The following is a 23,966-nucleotide window of genomic DNA, read 5'->3' on the forward strand; positions in this document are numbered from 1 at the left end:
GACTTAAGGAGTTATTAATCATTAATTTGCTAAATACTAATTAAATTCCCGTCAGACCTTCTTGATCAACTTACAAGCATCCTCTATCCTGATATCGCTTGGTACATAACTTACTGGCTAGAATATTCAATTATGTACATTTTGCTATAGTTGTGCGCTTTCAGTAATTCACTTTTGCAACAAGCGTTGATGCTTTTACCTAACAAAGATAAAATAAAAATAAACTGTTGAGAATTGGAAAAAAAATGTTAACTAAGTAATTAGCTATGTTGTGTTGGGTTCAAATAGTTAGGCAAGAGGGACCGCTGAATGGATCAATCATCCATGCACTAGTCATTACAACTAAAGTATTAAGAACTTCAAAAGTTTCCTTTGGCACGGGGTTGTGAATAGTTTAGCTTTGGGTTTGGCCTTGATTCTACCACGTGTGTTAGTGCATAAATTCCAGGCACATAACGAAATTTAAGCTACCAACCTTGTTATTGAATAGTATGCTTCATGAGGGAGATCATTAAATATTTTATCTTGTTATTTTTTAATAGAAATAAACAAGGTTTCTAAATTATGGGGTTACAATATTATTACTTTATTAGTGCAGTTTTTTTTCAAGGAAGGAGTTAAAAATTAATTGATTTTGTGTGCGGAATGTGGATAGAGGTAGAGATGGATTGTTAAATGTGTTTTTCATTTACCTTCCAGCTTTGTATTAACTCGTCGCCGCAAAGAAATCAACAATGCTTTATTTCGCTCGATCATAAAATAGAAGCAAAGAAAATCCAAAGTTTGTATTAATCCGGAAGTTCTTCGTGGATGCATGGGAACAATTTCATTTTAGAACCAAAGATTGTGGTTCTAAAATGAGCACTCGAAATGGTTCCAGATTATCGTGATCAATGCTGTATGGCAATGTCATATTTGGCAACCATCCATTAATTAGTTGATATAGCTGTCTACTTATTAGTTACCTTCACTTCGACATCCAATCATTCTTATCTTGATATTGCTTCCATATATAACTTGCAACCTAGAAATTACATAGCTTTCGATGTATTTGTGTGCTTCCAATACTTCAATTTTGTTCCATGATGGAAGGACATCAATTTTCTTATGATGCAATTACTTTTCATACAACTCCAAAGATTGCTTAATAGTTATTGATACTATAACTGTGCTACGGTTCTACCTTACGTAGTACCAATTGCGGCGGAAGCCATATGCAGTGACGTGATGCACCGCTAAACGTGGGCAACGAACCGCTGATGTGGCATGACACGCACCCGCAGAACCGGATGCTTGATCCCGCGTCACCGCGACATCTTCCACGGAGCGCCTACGTGGGGCCATCGGGGAGACCACAAAATCTCGATGGCTTGTAGGGCCCGCTTGCCCGCGCCGGGGAATCCTCCACGTCCGACCAAAAACAATGGTCCCACCATCACTGACCACGTGGTTTGCTCGGCGGTGCACCGTCGGAAACGTGGGAAGAGGGGTGGAGGAGGAGGCACCGGTGGCGGTTTCCTAGAGGTGCCATCTGAGCCGCCCTAGGCGTCGCAGCGGTGCTCCTCTTTCTTTTTTCTCTTTTTTTTGGCATGCTTTCATTTTTTGTCATGTGCAGTGAGTGTTGTATCCTGGACGAGGCTTGCTTCATGCTGCCTTGTTTGTTTCTTGAACAAGTTTTGGACCATGGCCCACCTTTTTATCCAGAGAAAAAAATGTGCAGTGAGTGCTGGGCCCGTGGGCCGACGGACCTGGTGCCATCCCTACGTTGCTTGAGCATGTGGGACTGCTGATTTGCTGCAGGACAGCTGCATTTACAAAAAGCAAAGAATCTGAATTCAATCAGTGCTCATTCTTGTCCCCCAGTACAAGTCACTTTGGATTTCAATGTAATCAATATTTGTTCCAACTTAAAGGTGCTGTAAGCTACCGAAAGATGGGGAATGATGGTGTGGAGTGTTGTCCATTTCTTCAGAGAGCTGTAACTGGAGCAGAGCATGATGCTCCATATATCTTTCCATTGGCAAAACTTTCAAGTCTCGCGTAGATATCTCCGTTAATTTTCACTTGACCAATCACGCCAAGAATCTACACAGCCCAGCCTAAATCTAGAGGAGGAAGAAGGAGTGGGGAAGAAAAGCAGCCTCAAAAAAGGGAAAGCTGAAGCGAACAAAAGGCGGCTGCTTTTATTGCGAGCTTTCTTGTAGTGCCGTCGTGCTGCTGCTCTCATGGTCATGGTGGTGGTGGTTGTTATGGCTGTGGCTCGCCGCGTCTTGGCGGTCGCGGCTCCGGCTCGCCGCGTCGGCGGGGTCGCCTCCGAGCTGCGAGATCACCTCGCAGCCCTGCTCGTCCACCTTCTTCTCCTGCCCGTCGTCGCCGGCGCGCGGGCTCGCCTCAGGAGCCGTTGCGGCCGCGAGCTCCGCCTCGGCGGCCCGGCTGGTGACCGGCTTGGCGAGGAACGTGGGCCGCTCGTCGCCGGCCATGATGACCACCACGTGCTCGAGAAAATCCATGGCCGGCCTGGCCGCGCCAGACGCCGAGCCCTTCTCCCGGTCGGCGTCGAGGTACCCGGAGAGCTTCCAGTAGGAGCACGCCAGGATGAGCAGCGCCAGGGCGATGAGCCCCAGCATGGCCGCCAGCCCGCCGAACAGGTACGGCACCGGTGACTGCCACGTCGAATGCGGCGCCGCCGTCGGCGCTCCCGCGCGGTGGCTCATGGTGACGAACTCGGCCCCGGGCCTCATGGTGTGTCTTGGTGTCTGTTGCGCAGCAGAGGAGTTGCACCTGATGACTTTGTTGCTCTGTTTTTCTCCTGTGTGTGCATGTGCTTGTTTTAGTCTTGGGGGTGAGTGGGAAATGTGGTGGATATATATAGGAAAGGAGGCCCTCCGGAGAAAAATACTCACAAAACATTGGAATATTGTTTATTTATGATGCCGAGGAATAAAAAATATCAATGGGCGAATTCTTTTCTGGAGGTGTGTACTCTGTTTTAGATACCACCCCTTTTTGAGGCGAAATCGCCAGGAAATGTTTTGTGTGTATTTGTCATGTCAGAGATCATGCATGACTTAAGGGTCTTATTGTAAGGCCGGTCTGATACCAACCCTCAGTAAATCCTAGTTAGAGCTGTGGATCATCTTCTGGCCATTTTTTCTAATATTCCTTCAAATGTAGTGGAGTGCATTGGCTAGAAATTGCAGTTACGTACATTTTGTTAAGCTACAGGTGAGGGCTTTCAATACGTTGGTTTTTTTATTAAGTGATATGTGCTCTTAGCTGACTACGATTAATAAAAATTAGGCATTTGAGATTGAGAATTAGCAAAAATGTTAATCATGTTGCCATGTATGTTGTGTTGGGTGGAGCAATCATTTATGCAATAGCCACTGCAACTATAGTAAGTAATAGAACTTTAGAAGTTTCCTTTGCTACAAGATTGTGAGTAGTTTGGCCTTGGGCTTGGCCTTGATTCTACCACATCTGTTGGTGCATAAATTCCACGCACATAAAGAAAGCTTAAGCCGAAACCTGCTTATCATGTACCCGTTTGCTTGGTTATTGAATAGTGGCCTTGGGCATTCTTTTGTTCTTGAGGGAGATGATTAAATAACTTATCTTGCTCTTAGTTTTCTTATAGACATCTAACAAGATTCCTAAATTATGGGGTTACTATATCTGTATCAAATTTGTTTTATAGAGTTAATAAAGTTAACTAATTATGTTGTGCGTGTGAAATACGTGGATACTAGTAGATGGAGATGATGAAGCGTGTTTCCCATTTGCCTCCTGGCTAAGGCTTTTGTATTAACTAGTTGGTGCTAAGAAATCAACAAGCATTATATTCCTTGGTCACAAATAGAAGCGATTCATAAAAAAAATATTCAAATACTCCTTCGTATTAATCCAGAAGTACTTTGCGGGTGCAAGGAAATGGTTTACGTTTAGAGCAAATCATGGTACTTCTAAAATGAGAGAAACGGTTTCAGAGGACCCGGTCGATGCCATATGACGATGACACATTGGTTCATATTGGACAAGCATCCATTAGTTGGTAGATTTGTCTACTTATTAGTTACCTAAAAATTGATTAAATATCAGCCAGATCTTTGGATCAACACCCGACCATTCCTAATATTGCTTCCATATATATAACTTATTGCCTAGAAATCACATAAATTTTGCTGCAGCTGTGTGCTTTCAGCACTTCAATTTTGGTTTAAGTGATGCTTTTGGTTAACTAAGATCTATAAAAATTCAGGTATTCAAGAATTAGCCAAAATTAAATTGGCAGGTATATTAGGCAGGATTCAAGTAACTAGGAAACATATAACATTGGGTGGACCAACCATTCATGCACTAGTCACTACAACTACATTAATTAGAACAGTAGAAGTTTCCTATGCTGTGGGGTTGTGTATAGTTTGGCCTTGATTCTACCAAACGTGTTACTGAATAAATTCCATGCAAAAACAAAACTTAAGCTGGAACCTACCTAATTATGTGGTACCCACACTACTAGGAAAAGGGCTATAGATGATATGGCCACTAATGGCGCACCAGACATGTGGTGCGCTATTAGTATATACTAATCGCGCACCATGTGTAGGTGCGCCATTAGTGTCCAAATACTAATGGCGCACCACATCCATGATGCGCCATTAGTAACAATTTTTTTTAAAACTAGTAATAGCGCATCAGTGGATAGTGCGCCATTACTAGTTAAACTAGTAATGGCGCACCACATTCACGGTGCGCCACTAGTAATTTTTTTTCAATTTTTTTATTTTTTCAAAACTAGTAATGGCGCACCAGTGGACAGTGCGCACTAGTAATGGCGCACTGTCAACTGATGCGCCATTACTAAGTTTTTTTCAAAAAAAAATTCAGAATTTGTTTTTTTTTTCAAAACCAGTAATGGCGCACCGGGGGTGTGGTGCGCCATTACTAGTTTAACTAGTAATGACGCACCACTCCCACGGTGCGCCATTACTAACTTGGCCCAAAACTTCCACCGAATGCACCCCCCTCCCCCGTGGACCGCCTTTTCAGTTTAAAAAAATAAAAAAATTGATGAAAATGTCAAAAAAATAAAAGAAAATAAGTTTCCATGTGATATGTGGTCTAGTTGTTGGGAAAATTTACAAATATGAATTTCGACTTTATTTGCAAAATCTCTCTGGAATTTGTAAAATGGGCATAACTTTTGCATACGAACTCGGATTAAAAAGTTTTCTATATGAAAAATCATCTACTCGAAAAGTTACATCCAAATTTAACATTTTCAAAATCCCCGTTAAAAGTTAAACATTTTCGAAATTCCCAAAAACCTAACAGAAAAAAGTTACGTGGCTTTTAAGATCCGGAGGCAAAAAAATTCAAAAAATTTCAAACTTACTAGTGGCGCACTGTATGCTAGGTGCACCACTAGTAACAGAAAAAAAATTGGTTTCGAAAAAAAATTTGAATTATTTTTCAAAATATGATACGTAATATGACCGGGAAGTTTGAAATATTTTTTCAAAATTTCATCATACTCATGAACTAAGTCCTAGACATCAGCAAGGTTTAATAGGATTGATATGATAGATATATCAACAAGTGCCAGTGAAGTGAGGTGGTGCTGGGGTTGGATAGAACTACGAAGTTAAGCGTGTTCGGGCTGGAGTATTGTGAGGATGGATGACCTTCCAGAAAGTTTGACCACAGAGTGTGATTTGACCTGAGATTAAGCATATTGACCCGAGATTAAGAATAAAATAAAATTAATTTTTTTGAAATAAATTTGAAAAAAATTAAAAAAAAATTTTGAAAAAAATTACTACTAATGGCGCACTCCTGCGTGGTGCGCCACTAGTGGCGCACCTGTAGTGCGTCATTAGTAGCGAAAACAGGTGCGCCACTAGCAGCCCTTTTTCTAGTAGTGCCATTTGCTTAATGAATGAATAGTTTGGCCTTGTGTCTTTTCTCTTGGTGGGGAGATCTTATGATGTAATTATTATTTTATACAACTCTAAGAAGATTCCTTAATTGTGGTACAATCATATTTGTCATAAGTTTGTTCCAAGGGATTAAGAAAATTAATTGATTGTCGCCTGTGTGTGGATACCTGTAGACGCGGATACACGGGAGGGGAGATCATGTAGGACTGTACAAGAATAATTGCGTTGTGGGCTTATTATAGGGTGACTCCAAGTGCAAACCAGAAACAAAAGGCAAGTTCATGATATGGTTTAGGCCGGACGTGCGCATCGTCCTTATTTCCTTGGCTTAAATTAATAAAAAAGTCATAGATATGTTAGTAGCAATAAAAGGGAGCTTTGGGGATGTGTCCCGATGTTGATGGTAATATTAGTACTACCCTATCTATCTATCTATCTATCTATCTATCTATCTATCTATATCTATCTATCTATCTATCTATCTATCTATATCTATCTATCTATACCTATACTAATTACAGACTCCCTAGAAATTACCAAGTTAATTAGAATTTACAAGCCGTTTATCTGGTGGGGACGAGTTATAACGGTGTAGATTAAGCCATGTAATTCTGGGTTTAGACCATTATATCTCTGATTTATAGTTGAAAAAAAATCACCCATCTATGACATCACGCACCCTTTTATTCTCAGACCCATTACGCATGAAGTTATCTTTGCCTTCGTCATCCAAAAAAAGTTAGCTTCAATTGTTAAAAAAAAACAGCCTTCCCGAACTCTAACCTATTTCCTTTCCCATACGTAACATACATGGTTTCTTCTACCAAAGGTATACGCCGGCCCCCATCTCCTTTATCTACTCATGCCCTTCTCCCGTTCATGCCCCCTTGGCCAAGCCATCTTATCCCCTTGATGGCGCCCCTAATAATTCGATCTAGGAGGAATCGTTCTCCTCTCCTTTTGCGTTGTCGCTAGGTGGTGCAGGCTTCCCGGTTCTGCTGTGAGGCTATCTCGCCTGCACCTTTTCCGGGTTTTTTCGAATTCGAGTTGCCTGGTACTTGGTCTTCTTGAATCTTGATGGGGAAGAGCAGCAGCGGTGGTCGCTGGCGTGCGGCTTTTGGACGGATGTTGACGTGATCACCACCGGATTCTTGAAGCAGAAGAGCTAGGAGACACCAGCCATCTAGCTTAGAAGACACCAACCATCTTGCATAAATAAGGTGACTCTGAACAAGGTGTTGGTTTATTGCTGGCCCGATGCTAATGTTTGATGTATTCTCCAGAATTTAAAATCCCAGTCTAGGATGATTTCAAAATTGTATTAACATCATCTGGATGGCTTCATCTGAAGTTTCCGTTGGGGTCCAGGGACGAGCACATGGTGTAGATGGTGCTAATTAAAGGAAGCGCATAAATAATCATCTTGATGCAAGACATGAAGAAGATGATGTCCATGAAAGGGGAAAACATGGAAGTAAAACGCGATTGGTTTCCAGTGGTTAATGTGAAAGCAGATTTACTTCAAGCAAGAGGTGGTTTCAGAAGATAACATGTTATATGATATGGCGTGACGTGGTTGCTGGAAGAAATATTTGTACAATAACAGGAAGGCTCATGCAGCTCGCAGTTAATATGGGTTTGGAAAAGAGTTAATATATATGAGATGATCTATTCTGGTTGCTCAAAGAAAATTGCAGAAGAAATTTCAGTACGAGTAAATATGAGCTGCTGAAATCTGATAGCAGAAAAGATATTGCAGAAGAAATTTCTGTAAGGCAGAGCCCAACGGATCGTGCAAATACGGATGCTTGCCAGATCCAGAATGTGTGCATTAAGTTTTGAATTCTTCCTGATATGATTTGATTAGTTCCAAAGCATCCAGTTGAGAATCTTATGTCTCATTCATTTGAGAATGATCAGAAAGAAGAGTTTGTCCTTAATTCTGCGCTAGCCTCATAATACGTAAGGTGAGCCAAATTAAAATATTAGGGCCTGAATTCTGGGCAACCGCCAAGGTACTTAAGGTGAATCACATTAATATTATTGTTCTTTTCTGGAGAGAATTAGACACTGTTGTGAAGACCTTTAATAGTATCTTCCCAATGAATCATATTAATATTATTGTTCTTTTCTGGAGAGAATTAGACACTTATTCTTGAATACTGAGGAAATATCATATACAAGAAAGGGTTTTACTACAGATGATTTTATTTCAGATATTCTAGATACATCCCAATGGACTGCAAATACGAATGCATGCAGATGATGATAGACACTATTGCATATGTGTGTTGTGGATTAAATTTTCACTTTTTCGTGATCTGTTTCCATTAGTTCCAATGCATCCGGTTTAACATCTTATATCTCAGAAATTTGGAGAAGGATCAAAAAGAGGAGTTTGTCTTTAATTCTGTCATCCCTTCCCCAGATTATCTCTCGAGTTGGCTGTTCCCGCGATTTGATGATAAAGGTCCTTCAAATCTCCTCAGCTTCCATATGGCTGAGCAGACTGCAATCTGCAGTGGACTAATTTAGTTCTTAATACCAGAACATTCAAGTTTCGAAGATGTAGACGAGTCAATGGTTGCCTGATGTTGTGCAAATCTGCCTGTTCCGTTCCTTAATCTGGGCACTTTAGCGCCCTAGCGTGTGTTGTCTCAGCAGACAACGTGGCCAAGTGTTTCCTCTCTACCCGTCCATCTCCACTCGGGCCCAACCCTCCGGCTGCCGGTCGCCAGGCCATTCATCGTCCTTAGTGTACGGCCCTGCATACGCTAGAACAACCACATACATCTTTTCTACTTCTAAATAAGCATGCACCTTTCTTGGATCGACCAGGGCAAGGACCAGAATGAGAACCAGAGAAAAAATAGGGTTGTCTCCTTTATAATCTGCATTCAGGCTTACTGTTCTTTAAGTTTTTCCTTTTGTCGAAATTTGTCGATCAAGGGTGAGTTCAATCCTTTCTTTACAATTTAAGACAAACTACAGAACTATCTTACTTCTTTTCATGAGAACAAATTTATCTTACTTGGTTGTTCACCAACAACACATGTGCAGACATGCTTTGAACAAACTCCATGTACGTGTGTTACTTGACTGCAGGTCGGAGGCTTTGAATAAAATTCCATGTTAACAACCATAACATGAGCAGTCCTTTTTCTAGGTATTCTAGAGAAAGTGTGTCCTCAAATGCTGCACAGTGAATTTTCTTTATCAAAGTACAAGTACTCAATAGCATGCATGTTGTTTTATCATTTTTCCATGTAGAATGAGCCGTATGCATAGTTTGATTAGCAAGGTCATGCCATGATTTATTGTTCTATCATTAGAGCACATATCAGCATGTTTTGATGCCTATACTAATTCTAGACTTCCAAGAAATTCTTACGTTAATCAGATTTTATGAACCATTAATCTGGTGGGACCAAATTATTACGGTGTAGATCGACTGATAAAATACTGGGCAAAAAATGATTTAAAAGCAGAAGGGAAAAGAACTCCTGTGTTAATCTATCTACTCACCCGGAAAAAAGCTATCTACTACTCGGCTAACAGAACAATAGAAGAGAAAATAACTCCCTGTCAATCTATCTCGACTTTTTTTGCAAGGAGTAGATAGATTTTTTTTTTGCAGGAAAAAATAATCTATCTAGATTTTTTTTTGCGAGGAGTAGATAGATTTCTTTTTTGCGAGAAAAAGGAATCTATCTACTCCTCGGCTAACAGAAAAATATGAATGCTAACTAACAACGTTGCAGAGTCTTGCGGGACCGGTTCTCCTGATTTTCTCGACCTATACGCAGCGACATCCCGCAAAGACCATGATGCCGTTGCCGCCAGTGCCATCCATCGACGTACTATGGTGATTACAGGTGCGCCCGTACCTGGCCGCTGCTGCGCCATTGTGTAGGAAGAAGAGCCCCATCCATTGCAGCACAAGATACATCGCGGCCAAGAAGCTGCTTCAATCGCAGACTACACAATGCCAGATTGATATCCATACAATAAACATCATCACTTTCATGGATGCACATGTGTACTTTATATACAGGTATATATCCAAGTAGTACTCAAGCCTATAATCAATACAGGGACTCTGCGTACGAGCGCTTTGTGTTGTATGTTGCCAAAATCCATCAATCGATTTTAGCTAGCTACCTACTTTGTACATTAATGCATTGCTAATTGATTAATACAGATGGAGTTCGCTTTGTACAGGATTATGTCAAAGAGGAACAACTAACTTGCTTCGTCATCGTCATGGTCGCAACAACGATCATTGCAAATTTTTAAGAGAAGTCGGATACAAAGCCTCTCAAGTCCATGACTGAGGGAATGATTTTTTTCCTACTTAACATGTGTTTGGCATTATGGTGGATGATAATCAACTTAAGCAACAAAAATAAGATATTGATTAACAAACGGAAACCAAGTATATACCAAACACATGTTAAGTACTCTCTCTGTAAAGAAATATAAGTGCGCTTAGATCATTAAATAGTGATCTAAATGCTCTTATAATTATTTACAGAGGGAGTAGACTCCAAGATTACTATGATCGTTACAAGTTGTTACAGCATTACAAGGAGTTACAACAACAGTTTTGTATAGTAATGTTTCAAGGGGTTACAACTACTGTTTATTATATACCAAACACATGTTACGTAGACTGCAAATTATGTTAAAAAAGTCATGACATTATGCCAAAGAACAATAAATTTTCATTCCATTAAATGACATTGAGAAATTAGAGTCTAGGATAAACAGTTGTTGCAACTCTTCTTTTTTTCATTTTTTATGTAGTGTAAACATAAATGGTTAGACATGTTATTTTGACGTCATGTTGCCACCAGCTTTACTAGACACCCATCGCGAGTAGTTAAAGTTCAGCCTTTATTTCTCTTTCTTTAAGAAGAAAAATATGGTCTTGCATATATGTATTTCCATTCTCATATCATGAAATATATGTATATAGCCACTCAGATATAATGGAAGAAAGGAGGGTATTCTCTAATTAATCTTGACAAGGGATTGAACAAACAATTTCTTCCTCTACATTGATGGGATGATTATTAAATGTGTAACAATGATCCATCTCTCAATGAAGTGTTAACGTTGGTAGAGTTTTATCGTTCGTTTTGTCTTAAGTGCATGCGGATATCGATTGTTGAAATATAATCCCTGAAAATACCAAATAATTATGTAACTCATATAGCTTCCATTGGTTTCGGAGTTTATCCTGGTAATACATATATTTGGTAAGAGTTCATGAACTTTTTACCTAGAGGAATCATTTTTATGCATTCTCACATTAAAATACTTATTTTTACATCTTAACATATTATAATGTCTTATTCTTGATTAACATGGTAATAACATTTTTTTATAAAATTATCTTTGAAGTAGCTACTACCAGTAGAATGGATAATACAAGTAACCCACTTAATTAATCAAAGGGTACATATAGCAATGGAATTTTAGATAACTAGCCCGTGCGAAGGCACGGGTGGACGACTAGTTAACCATAATCATTGGCGAATATTTCTAGCTAGGCTAAATAACTAGATTTTTACACGTGATAGCCTCATTACCAAACACATGAATTTGTACTGGCACATTTGTAGGATCTTCCCTTTAACTTTAGATACTGTAAAAAATATCGCACACAACAATCAGATCAAGATAGGTGGATTTATATGGGTAGAACATCGTCACAAAGTTTAGCTGAAATTAACAAATCGCACAAGTTGTTAACTACTACAATTAATTCACAAGCCGTGTCCTTATCCATGAGCATTCGGTTAACTAGCTAAATCCATCACTCAGTGGAGCTTTACCATCGCCTAATGAATGTGGATTACGTCTGCAAGCTTTAGTTAGCCTAGAGGTAGCTTAGCGTGACAGACTATTGAGCGGCTGGAGGGCCCAAAGCGTGGCCAATAGAACGTTACTACTCCCTGGATTAATTACTCTACTTGTTAGTGTAGTGCTCCTTTAAGCATGCTTTCTAATCAAAACATATATTCCCTCATAAACCACTTTTTGCTAGGGAGTATCCATCTCTCTCATTAAGTATGTGACATTAACGCACACAGTGCATCAACTAATCAGAAAGGTGCTTTTCCCGCCTCATGGAAACAGGATATATATGAACGCTCATAGAAAGTTCTACGAAAAAATGGTTCTGTTGCACTATAGCTTGGTGTGAGCTTATCCACAGCATAAGTGTGATGGTCCCGAGCGGCTAGTAGGTCAGTATTTTGTACAACATGCATGATTGCACGGGAGAAAAGGGGGTGCAATATGTCTTGAGTGTGCACACACAAACCCCAATGTACGTTTTCTAGTGCGTCATGGTACGTTCATATATCACCAATGTGTATGTGGATTAGCTAGCTCAGTACAAATGCATGCCTCTTTTCCATTCATGCGAGCTCAACATTACAATGTCTTGTGTGCAGTGAGCTCTTTGAGAACGGCTCCCGCTGCAACAGTACACGTAGAGACTCGTGTGTGCCATCATAGATGCATACGGAAGGCCACTGTGTACATATTTTGTTGCTAGAAGCAAGGATACGTATGGATTGGAACTAATATCGATGGCGATCACCATCGGCGGCGCCAGGGGTATTCACGTGTATTCATATGAATACCCAAGATTTGGCCCCAAAAAATTAATACATGTCTTATTTAACGGCCCACAGCCCATAGCTCACACAGGATACCGGCTACACTCATCCCGTTCACTCGATCCAACCCCCACTCGGCCGTTCCCCAAGTCCCCAACCTAACCTAGCGACTGCGGCCAGCGGCGGTGGCGGCGGCGAGTAGCGGCCAGCGGCGACGGCCAGTACTGATTGCAAGCAGCGGCAAGTGGAGCCGCTGAACGGGCGACCAGCGGCAGGCCGGCAGCGGACCAGGTTCTATTCTCCTCTTCTCCTAGTTCTAGTTCCTATGGGCTTATGCGGCAGCGCCTGGTCAAATTGTAGCAGCGCCTGGAGCATCACAGAGCGAGCTAGTGCTGGATTTGTCCTAGTTCCCAATTCCTAATTCCCAGTTCCTAGTCAAATCACATGCTCCCAATTTCTAATTCCTAGTTTTATTATCTGTAGGTGGATTGGTAGTGCAGTCAAATTGGACAAATTGCTGCTAGTGCTGGATTTGAATGCAACGAGCTACTGCCTAAGGTGGGTATTCCGGGTTAAAGTTTTGGGGACAAATTGCTGCTTGTGTTGCTGTCAAATATGCACATCACTCTGCTACTGCCTACTGAGTGCGCGAACATATTATTGGTTGAATAATTCGGTACAACTCCTCTGCTATTCATGATGTTGTAGAATGATTTTTCTGTGTCGGGACAAATTGCTTGTGCTGTAAAATGCATTCATATTCATTTGTTTAGAACGATCCGAACACTAGTTTGCTACATGACCAACTTAGTAGATTACTAGATTGCTGATGTATTTTTTTCTGATCTTGTATCACAGAAGAAGAAGAAGGGTGTTAGTATTGTTGCATTGTGGGAAAGAGCTTCCAATGCAAATAAAAGAACTTCGACATCTACACCAAATCCTCCTGATGTTGAAGTTGAGAACAGTAGTATCATTCCTCCTACTATTGAGAGCAATCTACAACTGGCACTTGTGCAAGCACATGAACCTGATGATGGCCACCCAGAACCTGAGAGTGCAGCTGGCTCCCCAACCCCAATTGTAGAAGATGATGAAGCAAATGATGAAGTTCAATTTGAAGTAGATTTGGAAGCACTTGAGTCTGATCTTGGGAAACAGATCCCCATCTCTAGGTACAATGTCAATGACCAGGATAAAGTTAGAAGGAGATACATCGAGTTGGGGGCATGTCAACCAAAGAATCATAATTTTGAGTATAGAGATATAAGTGGATTACATCATCGCTTTTCTCCTTCTTGGTTTAAGGATTACAAGTGGCTTGAGTATAGTGTGGACAAAGAAGCCGCTTTCTGCTTCGTTTGCTATTTGTTCAAGGATAAAACAAGATGTCCCGGTGGAGATGCTTTTGTGAAGAAGGGATTTAATATATTGTAAGAAGGATATCATCACTTTATTAATCAAAAGGTACTTATGTATTCATGTTGTTATCGTCTGATACATTGAAATATTGCTATTGCCGTTATGCTAGTGTTGTTTTGTTCATATATTGCTAGTGTTGTGCTGTTTGGTTCATATACTACATTTGGAGCCAAAAAAAATTTGGATGAATACCCAGCCTTCATTTCCTGGCGCCGCCACTGGCGATCACGGCAATAATTCAGAGTCATCTGGTGAACCATATATGAAATTTGAATGTTCTTAATTATGTTGGTTTGAACTAGGTATTCAAATTGAACATAAAAGACTGGAAATTCTCTAGTAAATCAAACTAATTACCGAAATCTAATGAGATTTTTTAAATCATCTTCTGTTGTTATGAGATTTGAATGTTTTCACATATTTCTGGCAAAGTTGAAATAGAAATGCAAAATGAGCAGAAAAAATAGAAACATTTTAGTGAATCTAACTAACTACCTGAGTATTCTAGGAAAACATTAGGTCATTTTTTGCAGGCATTTCAAAGGCATATGGTTTGATTTTTCTGGCCAAATTTGAACTGAAAATTCAAGATGTAGAGAAAAAAGGCAAAAAAAAAATCTCATCAATACGAAAATGACAATACCTATTCGTCTCTTATATTTTTTTCACACGCCAGATTTTTTTAATGTTCTATCGGGAGTGTTCTCTGAATTATTCATATTCCTTGAAAAGCTTGAAATGCAAAACCACGCCCAATCCTAGAATAGGGTTCATACTAAATGGTTCTGGAAAGTTCAAGCATGGTCGGTTCATAATGCTTTTTAGTCTGATGTTGGTGCAATCAGATCATGTAGCTTAAACTAAAAACATGATGGATGGCTGATGTTAAGTGTCGTACAAAGATCGGGCAAATATTTTTCGTAGGTATGTATAGCATTGCTATTTGTGCACCTATTTTTCTTTTCTCGAGCACATCAAACTATACATTACTTCTTCCATCCCACAATATAAGACCGGGATTGCTAAATCTCACTCGATTGAGACATAACGAAGTCTCAGTCGATGCTTTATTCGTGAGATTCTACATGAAGATCCGTGTAAAATTTTCTTAAAAAAATATTTCTTCTTTTCTATATGTCCTGTCATTTGATGAAGACTTCGTAAGTCTTAGTCGAGCGAGATCTAGCCACATCCATATAAGATCGTTTTGCAAGCTGTTTTAGTTTGAACAATGATCTTATATTATGGGATGGATGAAGTAATTCATATCGCTTAGGAGTGAGTAATGGCCTGCTGGAGCATCAATCAATAAACTATGTTAATATCTCGTGCCATCAGTACTACGTACGTAGCCAAAACGGCAAGTATCCGACCCTAATGGAGTATCCATGATTAATCATAGGCTCTACCAACGCGTCCACGGCACCTCAATCCATTCTCTCAAGTGTGGCATCTCCCTTTGGTTTTACTTTGCCATGGTGCATCATGATCGATGGGTGGGTGGATTCCAACCCCTTTTTCGCTCCACTCTCGCAGGACCCAATTGGTACATACGTACGCACGTACGCAGCACTAGTTGATTACTTAATTTGGCTTTCTTCGATGGATGGAAGGGAACAAGCTCACGCGCGGGCCTGCTTTATTTTGATCAAGCATGCAATGCTTCCATGTGCTCGCTCACATGTTACGGGCGCTGATTGCAGGGGCGATGCGGGGGCACCGTACGCGTCGCGCTCGGTTCCGGTTGGCGTTGAGATCATTGCCGGCCTTGACTTTCCCGCGCAGAAACATCGACTTGACCTCCACACGTGAGCTCCATCAGAGTTTCCATCCATCCGGCAAAGGTCAAGTCCATCTTTGGCAGGTTAGAAAGAGAAATGGGATGTGAACTTGGGCGATCACGTAACACTTTAAGGTAGCCCGGAGCTAAATTCTAAACTCTTCAAACCGTTCACATTTGAATCGTTGGTCGATTATAAGGCGGTTTTTGCCATGTGTAGTGTATGTAAGCGTAACTCGAAGTTTAATGCCTTACAGATGGAAGTCTAGTACTCTTTCCATCCAAATATGCAAGGCCTATTACATTTTCTGAGGTTGCCTTTGGCCAAGGTAAAATTTATAATATATGAGATATATGATATTAAAAGTTATATCATTATAAACACCTTTGACATGTGAATTTGATGATATGATATTTATAATATGCATGTTATATCTTATTGCTCTAACCGATATACAAAGGCAAGCTCGGACACTTTATTAGGCTTTATATATTTCGATGGAGGGAGTAGGTACCATCAAGACAAAGAAGATTTTGAACTTTTCATCATGAGATCTCTAGAACTGTTTTAACCAAAGAGCACCGCTGGTACGAAGCCCCCAGGTGATTTTTTTAGAATACTCCCAGGAACGATGTATTGTTTTCATAGAAGAGAGCAAAAGATACCACAACGCTTTGCTGCTCACAATGCCCAAACACAAAAAACAACGGATTTGCTATTTTACACTCGAGTGTTTTTCAATTGGTTGTCGTTCAAATTTGTGGCCATCCGATCGCCTGTAGTGATTCGCACTGACAGTTGTTGTTCTCGGGCGGATTTCCTTTGTTGCGGGTGCGGTTTTATTTTCCCGGCCCGGGTTTTTATGGGGCTGCCCATTACCCGCGCCCGTTTGTCTGCTTTCGTTTTCCTTTTTTGAATTTTTTCCCATTTCATTTAGGCAGAGAGGGAGCCATAGGAGGAGGCGCTCGAGCGGCGGAGGAGACGAGGCAATTCGTTGGGTTCATGGTGTTTGTGAGATCCCTCTATCCTCGAGCTTGGGTTTTCTCTTCGATTCACTGCTCCCCAGGTTAGTTGTTTGTTGTCACTCTCCCTTTCCCCGCGCAATTTGGTATGGTTCTGGTCATGTAGCTTCCAGATCTAGGTCTCGGGGTTTTGTTGGTGCGTTGTTGTTGTAGGTCCTATTGCTGTTTGATGATTTTAGCGGTTGGTTAGTGCGATTTGTTGTTAGCCAATGCTCATTTGTGCAGTTCGTCGCAGATCCCCTCTTCTCCGCGGATCCCCTCTGCTCGCGCCAGTTCGTCATGGAGAACGTCTGCTCCGGTGTTAGGTTTCAGATTTGATCTCCTCGTTGTGGGCACTGTTAGGTTGGGCGTTGATGTGTTTGTCTTCCGATGGGGTTAGATTTTGTGTTTTTTCATGTGTGTAGGCGTGTCTCTGTGTGTGATTCAGAGCTTTTGCAGTTGAAGTACAGTCATCTGGTGGTTGTTTAGTGTTTGATTGCTACTAATCTGTTTTGATTGCTACTGAGACTTTGCAGTTTGATGTTCAGTCATCTGGTAGTTGTTTAGTGTTTTGATTGCAAGTAGAAACAGGTGAAGAGAATGAATTTCTCTGGTGTGGTAGTATAGGGATTCCCCTTTCTTGTTGATTGCTTGGTCCAGTTTGGCTAGCTATGAATTACACTGTAATACCTCCAGATTTATACTGATATGCTTCTATGATTTACACTGTATTTGTAGCTCTGATTTTACATTTATAATCCCTATAGTTTTACTTTTGTAAGATCTTATCTGTAATGTGTCTCTGAACCCCAGTTTTTATGATGTGAAGTTTTTCTGAATTTCTGTGTATTGCATCTCTGAAGTACACTGTAAGACGCTGTAATTGCACTGTAACTTCTTGTGGTTTTTGCAATGCAATCCTCTAGATTACCCCACTGTAATTCTTGTGCTTTTGGACTGTAACCCCCTAGAGTTACACTGTAGTGCCCATTAGCCCTATTTTGCACTGTACTTTCTTCAGAGTTTTCACTGTAATTCTTGCCTTGCTTACTATGTAAATTGCATCAGCATTACAGTGTAATTTCCATAGTTTTTTTACTGTAATTTGCATCAGTTATTACACTGTAATTCTTGCCTTGATTACACTGTAATTCTTGCCTTGATTACACTGTAATTCTTGCCTTGATTACACTGTAATTCATGCCTTGATTTACATTGGAAAGCCCCTCCGGGTTACTATATAATTCTGAGTATTTTTACTGTGTTAGTTTGCTTAGTTTTTTGTAGTTTACTGCCTCAGTTTACACTGTAAGTTGGATCATTATTACTGTGTAAGCTGGATCAGTATTACAGTGTATGTCTTGTTTACTCTGTATTTTTTATCAGTATTACAGTGTAGTGTAATTTGGTTTCCTGTCTTGATTTTACGATGTAGTTTGCATAAGTTTTACCATGTAATTTCCCTAGTTTTATTTTTTGTGTAATTCCTGCCTTGATTTTACTATTTTGGATCAGTATTATTAGTTACTTCTCTGTAGTTTTCAGCTTCATTATCTATGGGGAGGCTATGGAAAGTCTCTCACAAGGATGTCCTGGAAGCATCTTCTATTGAGAGTGCAGATCCTTTGCAAGACCCCTTCGTGCCTAATGACTTTGCGGAAGATGGTTCTAATTGTTGTAGGGCTTACACTATAATATACCAGAGTTTTACCCTGTAATATGGTTGAGCACTGTAATTGTTGTAGGGCTTGTACTGTAATTTACCAGAGTTTTACACTGTAATTGTTGTAGGGCTTACAATATTTGTCAGATACATTACAATGGATTTTACCTTTGAATTGTGGGACTTACACTGTAATATACTGCAGATTTACACTGTAATTTGAATAATCCAGCACTGTAATTGTTGTAGGGCTTACAGAGTATTTTTCAGATAGATCATAGTGGATTTTACGTCTAATTTTACGGTGTATTTATGAGTGTTGATACCTGGGAATGACAGTGTAATTTCAGGGGATTTACAGTGTAATTCGTGGGCACTTTGACTGTAATTCGTGGGTGTTTACAGTGTAACTTCATCAGTTATTCAAGTGTAAATCCTTGGGACTTGCAGTGTCATTTCCTTTGTATTTACAGTGTAAATCCATTGTATGCTTTTTCAGAGTTTGCACTTTAATTTTCAGTTATCAGGATTTGCAGTGTAATTTCTATTGTTTTGCTATTGTAATTTTTGGTATTAGACTGCAAAATTTCTGTAATTCCAGAGTTTTATAATTGCTAGCGATCACACATTCCACAGTTTCCTGTTGTCTCTGCAATTTCTTTGTAACTAGTTTCTCTGATGTTTCTAGGTGAAGCGGGGCGAAGGGGATGAAGAATTTGTGAAGCTGGTGAAGGGGGTCAAGAATTGGAATAGGATTTACGAGTGTTCCTGACCTGTAGATTGTCCGGTGAATTTTTAGCTGTTGTTCCTCGACGGGGTCATGGTCCAGGTTTAGTTGACTCAGGTTTATTTCCTGACCCGTTTTATTTGAAATTCAGTGACAGACAGTGCCCGTGGGGGGGTGGTTTTGGACATAAAGTGGCATCTGCTTATTAATCAGGATACTTGAATGTTTTCCAATTGTAAAACAGTCAAATGCTAAATAGATAGTCCCAAAAACAAACGATGTTGAAATATATTGTCCGCCTCTCTTCATCAGTTCAAATTTTTGAATAAATTGCTTGGAGTATGAATTCAAGATCCTGCCAACGTAGTACTACAAAAAGATTATGCGGCCTATATTGATCCTATGTCTAAGGACTAAATAACCCTAGCCGTGAGGGGGAGCTGAAATATATTGTCGACCTCTTTTCATCAGTTTGAATTTTTTGAATGAATTGATTGAAGTATAAATCTAATAAACATTACTCCTTGCTAATGACTACCGGCGCACTCGAAGTGCAGTAGCGCTGCTCGTCGTCATTGCTCTCTTTCCGTTCAGAAAGCTTGCACGATTGGAAGCAGCAGAAGGAGACCCGCCATTAGACCATCGCGCGTCCAGATGCACCGCGTTGTCATCAATCCACGGAGCCATCCCGAGGGCCTGGACACACGATCGGATCCACGAGAACACCTCGTGCCAAATACACTTTGAGTCTAGGAGTATGGATCCAAGCTACTACCTTCGCTTTCAAATATTCGATGTGGATAGATGAGGGTGGCAACCAATCAACAGGTGCTCATCAATCTTCTGGAGGCACAGTTTCAAATGAGACCGCGTGTCTGCCGTGTCTGGTAAAGGTGATCCACACATCTGTCCGGCCGGATGATGGCCGGCCAATGGGGTGACGCTGCCAAGAAACAATATTTCTTCCGAGGAAAGAATATGTTGGTCTTTTATTATTGTGATGACAAGAGATAAAGGTCCCAATAATGAGCTGCCTACTGGACTCTGGTCCCATATTAGATTGCCTACGTATATATCTGAGATGATCGAGCTCTCCAGAAGTATATACACCTGTTGCCCTAGAGCTAGGCATGTCCATACTGTCACATTGCTAGTCCCCAATTAATCTCTTATCTGTTGCCAGTTTTGTGGATAACTTTCTTCACTTACGTACATAAGAAAATAAAACTTATCCATACAAATATGTATACAAATTTAGAGTTACATTTTTTTTGCGGGGAACTTTAGAGTTACTTACTTCAAAGCAATTACAATTAACCAATCACCATTGACCTTGATAAATACACATATCATGGTTATCGAATGCATGCACACACAAACAACCAGCAATAGTCACGTAGTCCGTTGCTAGTTTCGATATATGCTTCTCCTCATCGACGATGATTGTTGTTCTGGTGCGCTGATTCTATATATTTGGCCTTAGCACGTCGACTTTCATACTGTTGACCACAACAAGATTTACCCAGCTTTGGCGATGGAGAGACGGTGACGGCAACGTGCTTTCGGCTTGCTCTAATGTTTTTAGTCGTCGTTAGATGGTCTACGAACTAGAATTTAATTTGTATGTCTAATGTTTTTTTTACTGCCTTAACAGATGATGCATAGTTCGGTAGTTTTTTTTAAGAACGTAGCTGTCATGTACATCGACGCGCGCCGATGATCGATGATAACAGTCTCTCTCTCTCTTCGATCACGTCCGTCATCCAAAGAAGAAGAAAACAAAAGCGGCTCACCGCTAGCGAGAAGAAGAAGACGGGATGCCGTTAGAGCAACACTAGCAGACCCCGCACCCGGCCGGCTCGCAAAACGCGTTTGCAGTTTGTGAAAAAACGGCTTTGCAGGTCGGCGCGGACGGCCGCAGATGCAGACCCCGCATAACGGACCCGTAAAAAAAGATATTCGCGAAATATGCTCTTTTACGGGTCGGTTTTGCGGGGTAATCGGGCGCAGCTCCTCCCAACCCGAAAAACCTAAATTTGCACCTTAATTTGATCCAACATAATGCATTTCTTTGATTTTTCAACAATATTGGATACATAGACATCACCAAATCTTTGCTAGAATATCGAGACCAAAGAAAACAAGAACCAAAAGTATCCATTTTAGAAGATGTCCAACTTCCATAACTGCTCCCACTAGTTGGACTAATATCTTCTCCATGCATTCATTGTTGATCTGCGGATTCTTGATTTTGCATTCTTCTTTCTTCATCTTTGGTTCGCAAGAAGTAGACGTTGCTTCCCCTCTAGTTGCACATGCACCCGATTCATTGCCTTCGATTCTACTAAGGAGTGCACGAACATCTATTAATTTTCTTTCTATCAACAAATCAATGTATTCGCCTTCCCAAAATCAAAATGAGCATCCATCTTCCTACACACAATAAGTGAGCATGTTCAAAATGAGCTATCGCAATTAAACCAAATAATGAGCTATCAAAATTAGCTACCGCAAGTTCACGTACCACGTCGTTTTCGCATTTGAAGAACACCCATCCAGGGTGCTTCGGCGTGCCCGAAGTGAGTCGCAACACTTTCCGCGTGCAGTCGTCGCACTCTATGAGCGGCATCGGCAAGCCACAAAGACGCTGCGTGAGCGCCGACCCCGGTGGACGGCCAGACGAATCCATGCACGCAAACCTTCGGCGACGGCGGGCGGACGAAGCAGTACCTGCATGCGGCGATGCGCCCTTGCCTGGGCCGCGGGAGAGGCTTCCCGACCACTCCATCGCTTGGGGCGGCAACCGGCGGCCGGAAAAGCCAAATCCGGCGGCCCGCGATGAAATGCCGCAGATATGCAAATCCGGCGGCCCGTCGACGCAGGGGGGAAGGGAGGGGAGGCCTCGTGCGTGTGGCGGCCTTCCGGCGTGCTCCTGCCGGCTGCTTTCGCCGGAATTTTGGGCGGCGGCTGGCGGCGACGCGAGGGGGGAGAGGAGAGGTGGTTGGTGAAAGAAAGTGCGGGATGAAATGTCCCCCCACCAACCGCTTCCGCTTATATGCAGGGCACTGCAGCCGCGAGGCGGAAACCTGCGGTTTTCCGGGTTGAGCTCAGGATTTTGCCACGCCCCCTAAAATTTTTTGCAGGCCGGGGCAGGATGCGGATCTGATCGGGCTGGTTTTTCCGCTCCGATCCATATTTTGGTGGTTATTTTATGGGTTGAGATAGGATACAGGGTCTGTTAGAGTTGCTCTTAGTTAGGCAGCGGAACCGGCGCGAGACAACCAGAAAAGTGAAGGGAGCGGTTGGCTTACGGGAACGGGTACGGTGCCGAGTCACGTAGCAGTGGACACTGGACACCTCAACGGAAAAACGGCAGGTGAGATCACACTCAGACTCCAGTATCTAGACTCACGCTGCATGATGGAACGAATATATGTATACAGGACGTACGTGACCGACGTGAGGTTGATTCCACAGCTGGCCGGCCATCTCTCCCTCTGTGCGCTACGCACACGGCTAATTATCTGTCGGACGTCGAGTCTACTCTACTTTAGCTAACAAAAAATATCGCTCTGGTTTGAAAGACAAAATATCTCAGCTTGGAGCACTTCAGTTTTCGTCTTTCCTTATGCCTGTTTATACGGAAGTGTCCGGCTAAAAAAAGGGTCTTAGAAAACATGGAATCATACATATTAAAATTTGTTGGGTAGAAATTGATTGTTTCTTTTCAAAATTCGAATGATTTGAAGATTGCTCACCACACCTGCCGCGTGGTGGGTAGAAATTGATTGTATCATATCATCTTCTTTAAATTAGAACAGAAATATCATTTGATTTGTCAATCTTTAGAAAAATAGATAAGAACCAAAGTTTCACCCTTGAGTTTCAGTGAAAAAACGAAAATGCGAGAAAAATTGCAGTCCCTACCGTGTAATAGTGCACCTACACGTCTTCATCTGCGTTGTTTTTTGACAGGAAGACCTAGAGCTAACTATCGACATTTTGGGCTTTGAGCGGGCCAGGAGCTCTTCTCGCTACTCCCGAGCGGCACCAACATTTTTGTTGTTGTTTTGCCTTGTTTTCGTAATAGAAATGAGACATGGGGAAACCCCTTTATTGAGAAAATGTAATTAATTTATAATATTAATCGCAAACGAACTCCAAAATATTTATTCTTTCATTATGATTTCCACCAAGGCAAATAGGAAAAAAAATACCGGTACAAATCTATAGGGAAGGATACATCGCTTTGCTGACACCTTGTGTCGTGGTTTTGTCACGACAAATGTCCTCGTGAAAGGACTTAGTCGTGGAGCCATTACTGCGGGTTAGTTTAAAGGGGTTTAAAGCGGACAAGGGACGCGAGAGTTTATACTGGTTCGGCCCCTTATGACGAAGGTAAAACCTACTCCAGTTGTGATGGAATTATTAGGGTTTCGATGACCAGGGAGCGAATCCGCTTTGCCTGGCTCTCGAATTGTTGTGTGTTCTTTCTAAACCGCCGCCGGGTCGCCCCTTTATATACATAAGTCGACGCCCGTCGATTTACAGAGTCCCGAGGCCGGACCATCAACGTGTCCAACTCAGTCTCTATTTCTTCTATCTTACAATACAAGTTACATAATAATGTCGGTTTATGTCTACATGCCTTAACCCGCCTTTGGGCCTTGGGCCTTCATGAAGCGCCACCATCCTTTGTCTTCCTGGGCTTCAAATAATAATCATCATAGAGATAACCCGGCCTCTCCTGTCCGGTTTATGTCCAGTAATAATATCCCCAATATTATGCCCCAGATTGATT

The 23,966-nt window shown here is 41.4% G+C and overlaps 1 protein-coding gene across 1 annotated transcript; it reads right to left on the bottom strand.

The window, feature by feature from the left end:
- Nucleotides 1-1,818: 1,818 nt before the first annotated feature.
- LOC125522886 (protein GLUTAMINE DUMPER 5-like) lies at nucleotides 1,819-2,953 on the bottom strand. Its single transcript, XM_048687932.1, has one exon. The coding sequence runs from the start codon at nucleotides 2,739-2,741 to the stop codon at nucleotides 2,184-2,186; it is 558 nt and encodes a 185-aa protein (XP_048543889.1). The 5' UTR covers nucleotides 2,742-2,953; the 3' UTR covers nucleotides 1,819-2,183.
- Nucleotides 2,954-23,966: the final 21,013 nt, after the last annotated feature.

Source organism: Triticum urartu, chromosome 7 (assembly GCF_003073215.2).
Source record: "Triticum urartu cultivar G1812 chromosome 7, Tu2.1, whole genome shotgun sequence".
Lineage (NCBI taxonomy): Eukaryota > Viridiplantae > Streptophyta > Magnoliopsida > Poales > Poaceae > Triticum > Triticum urartu.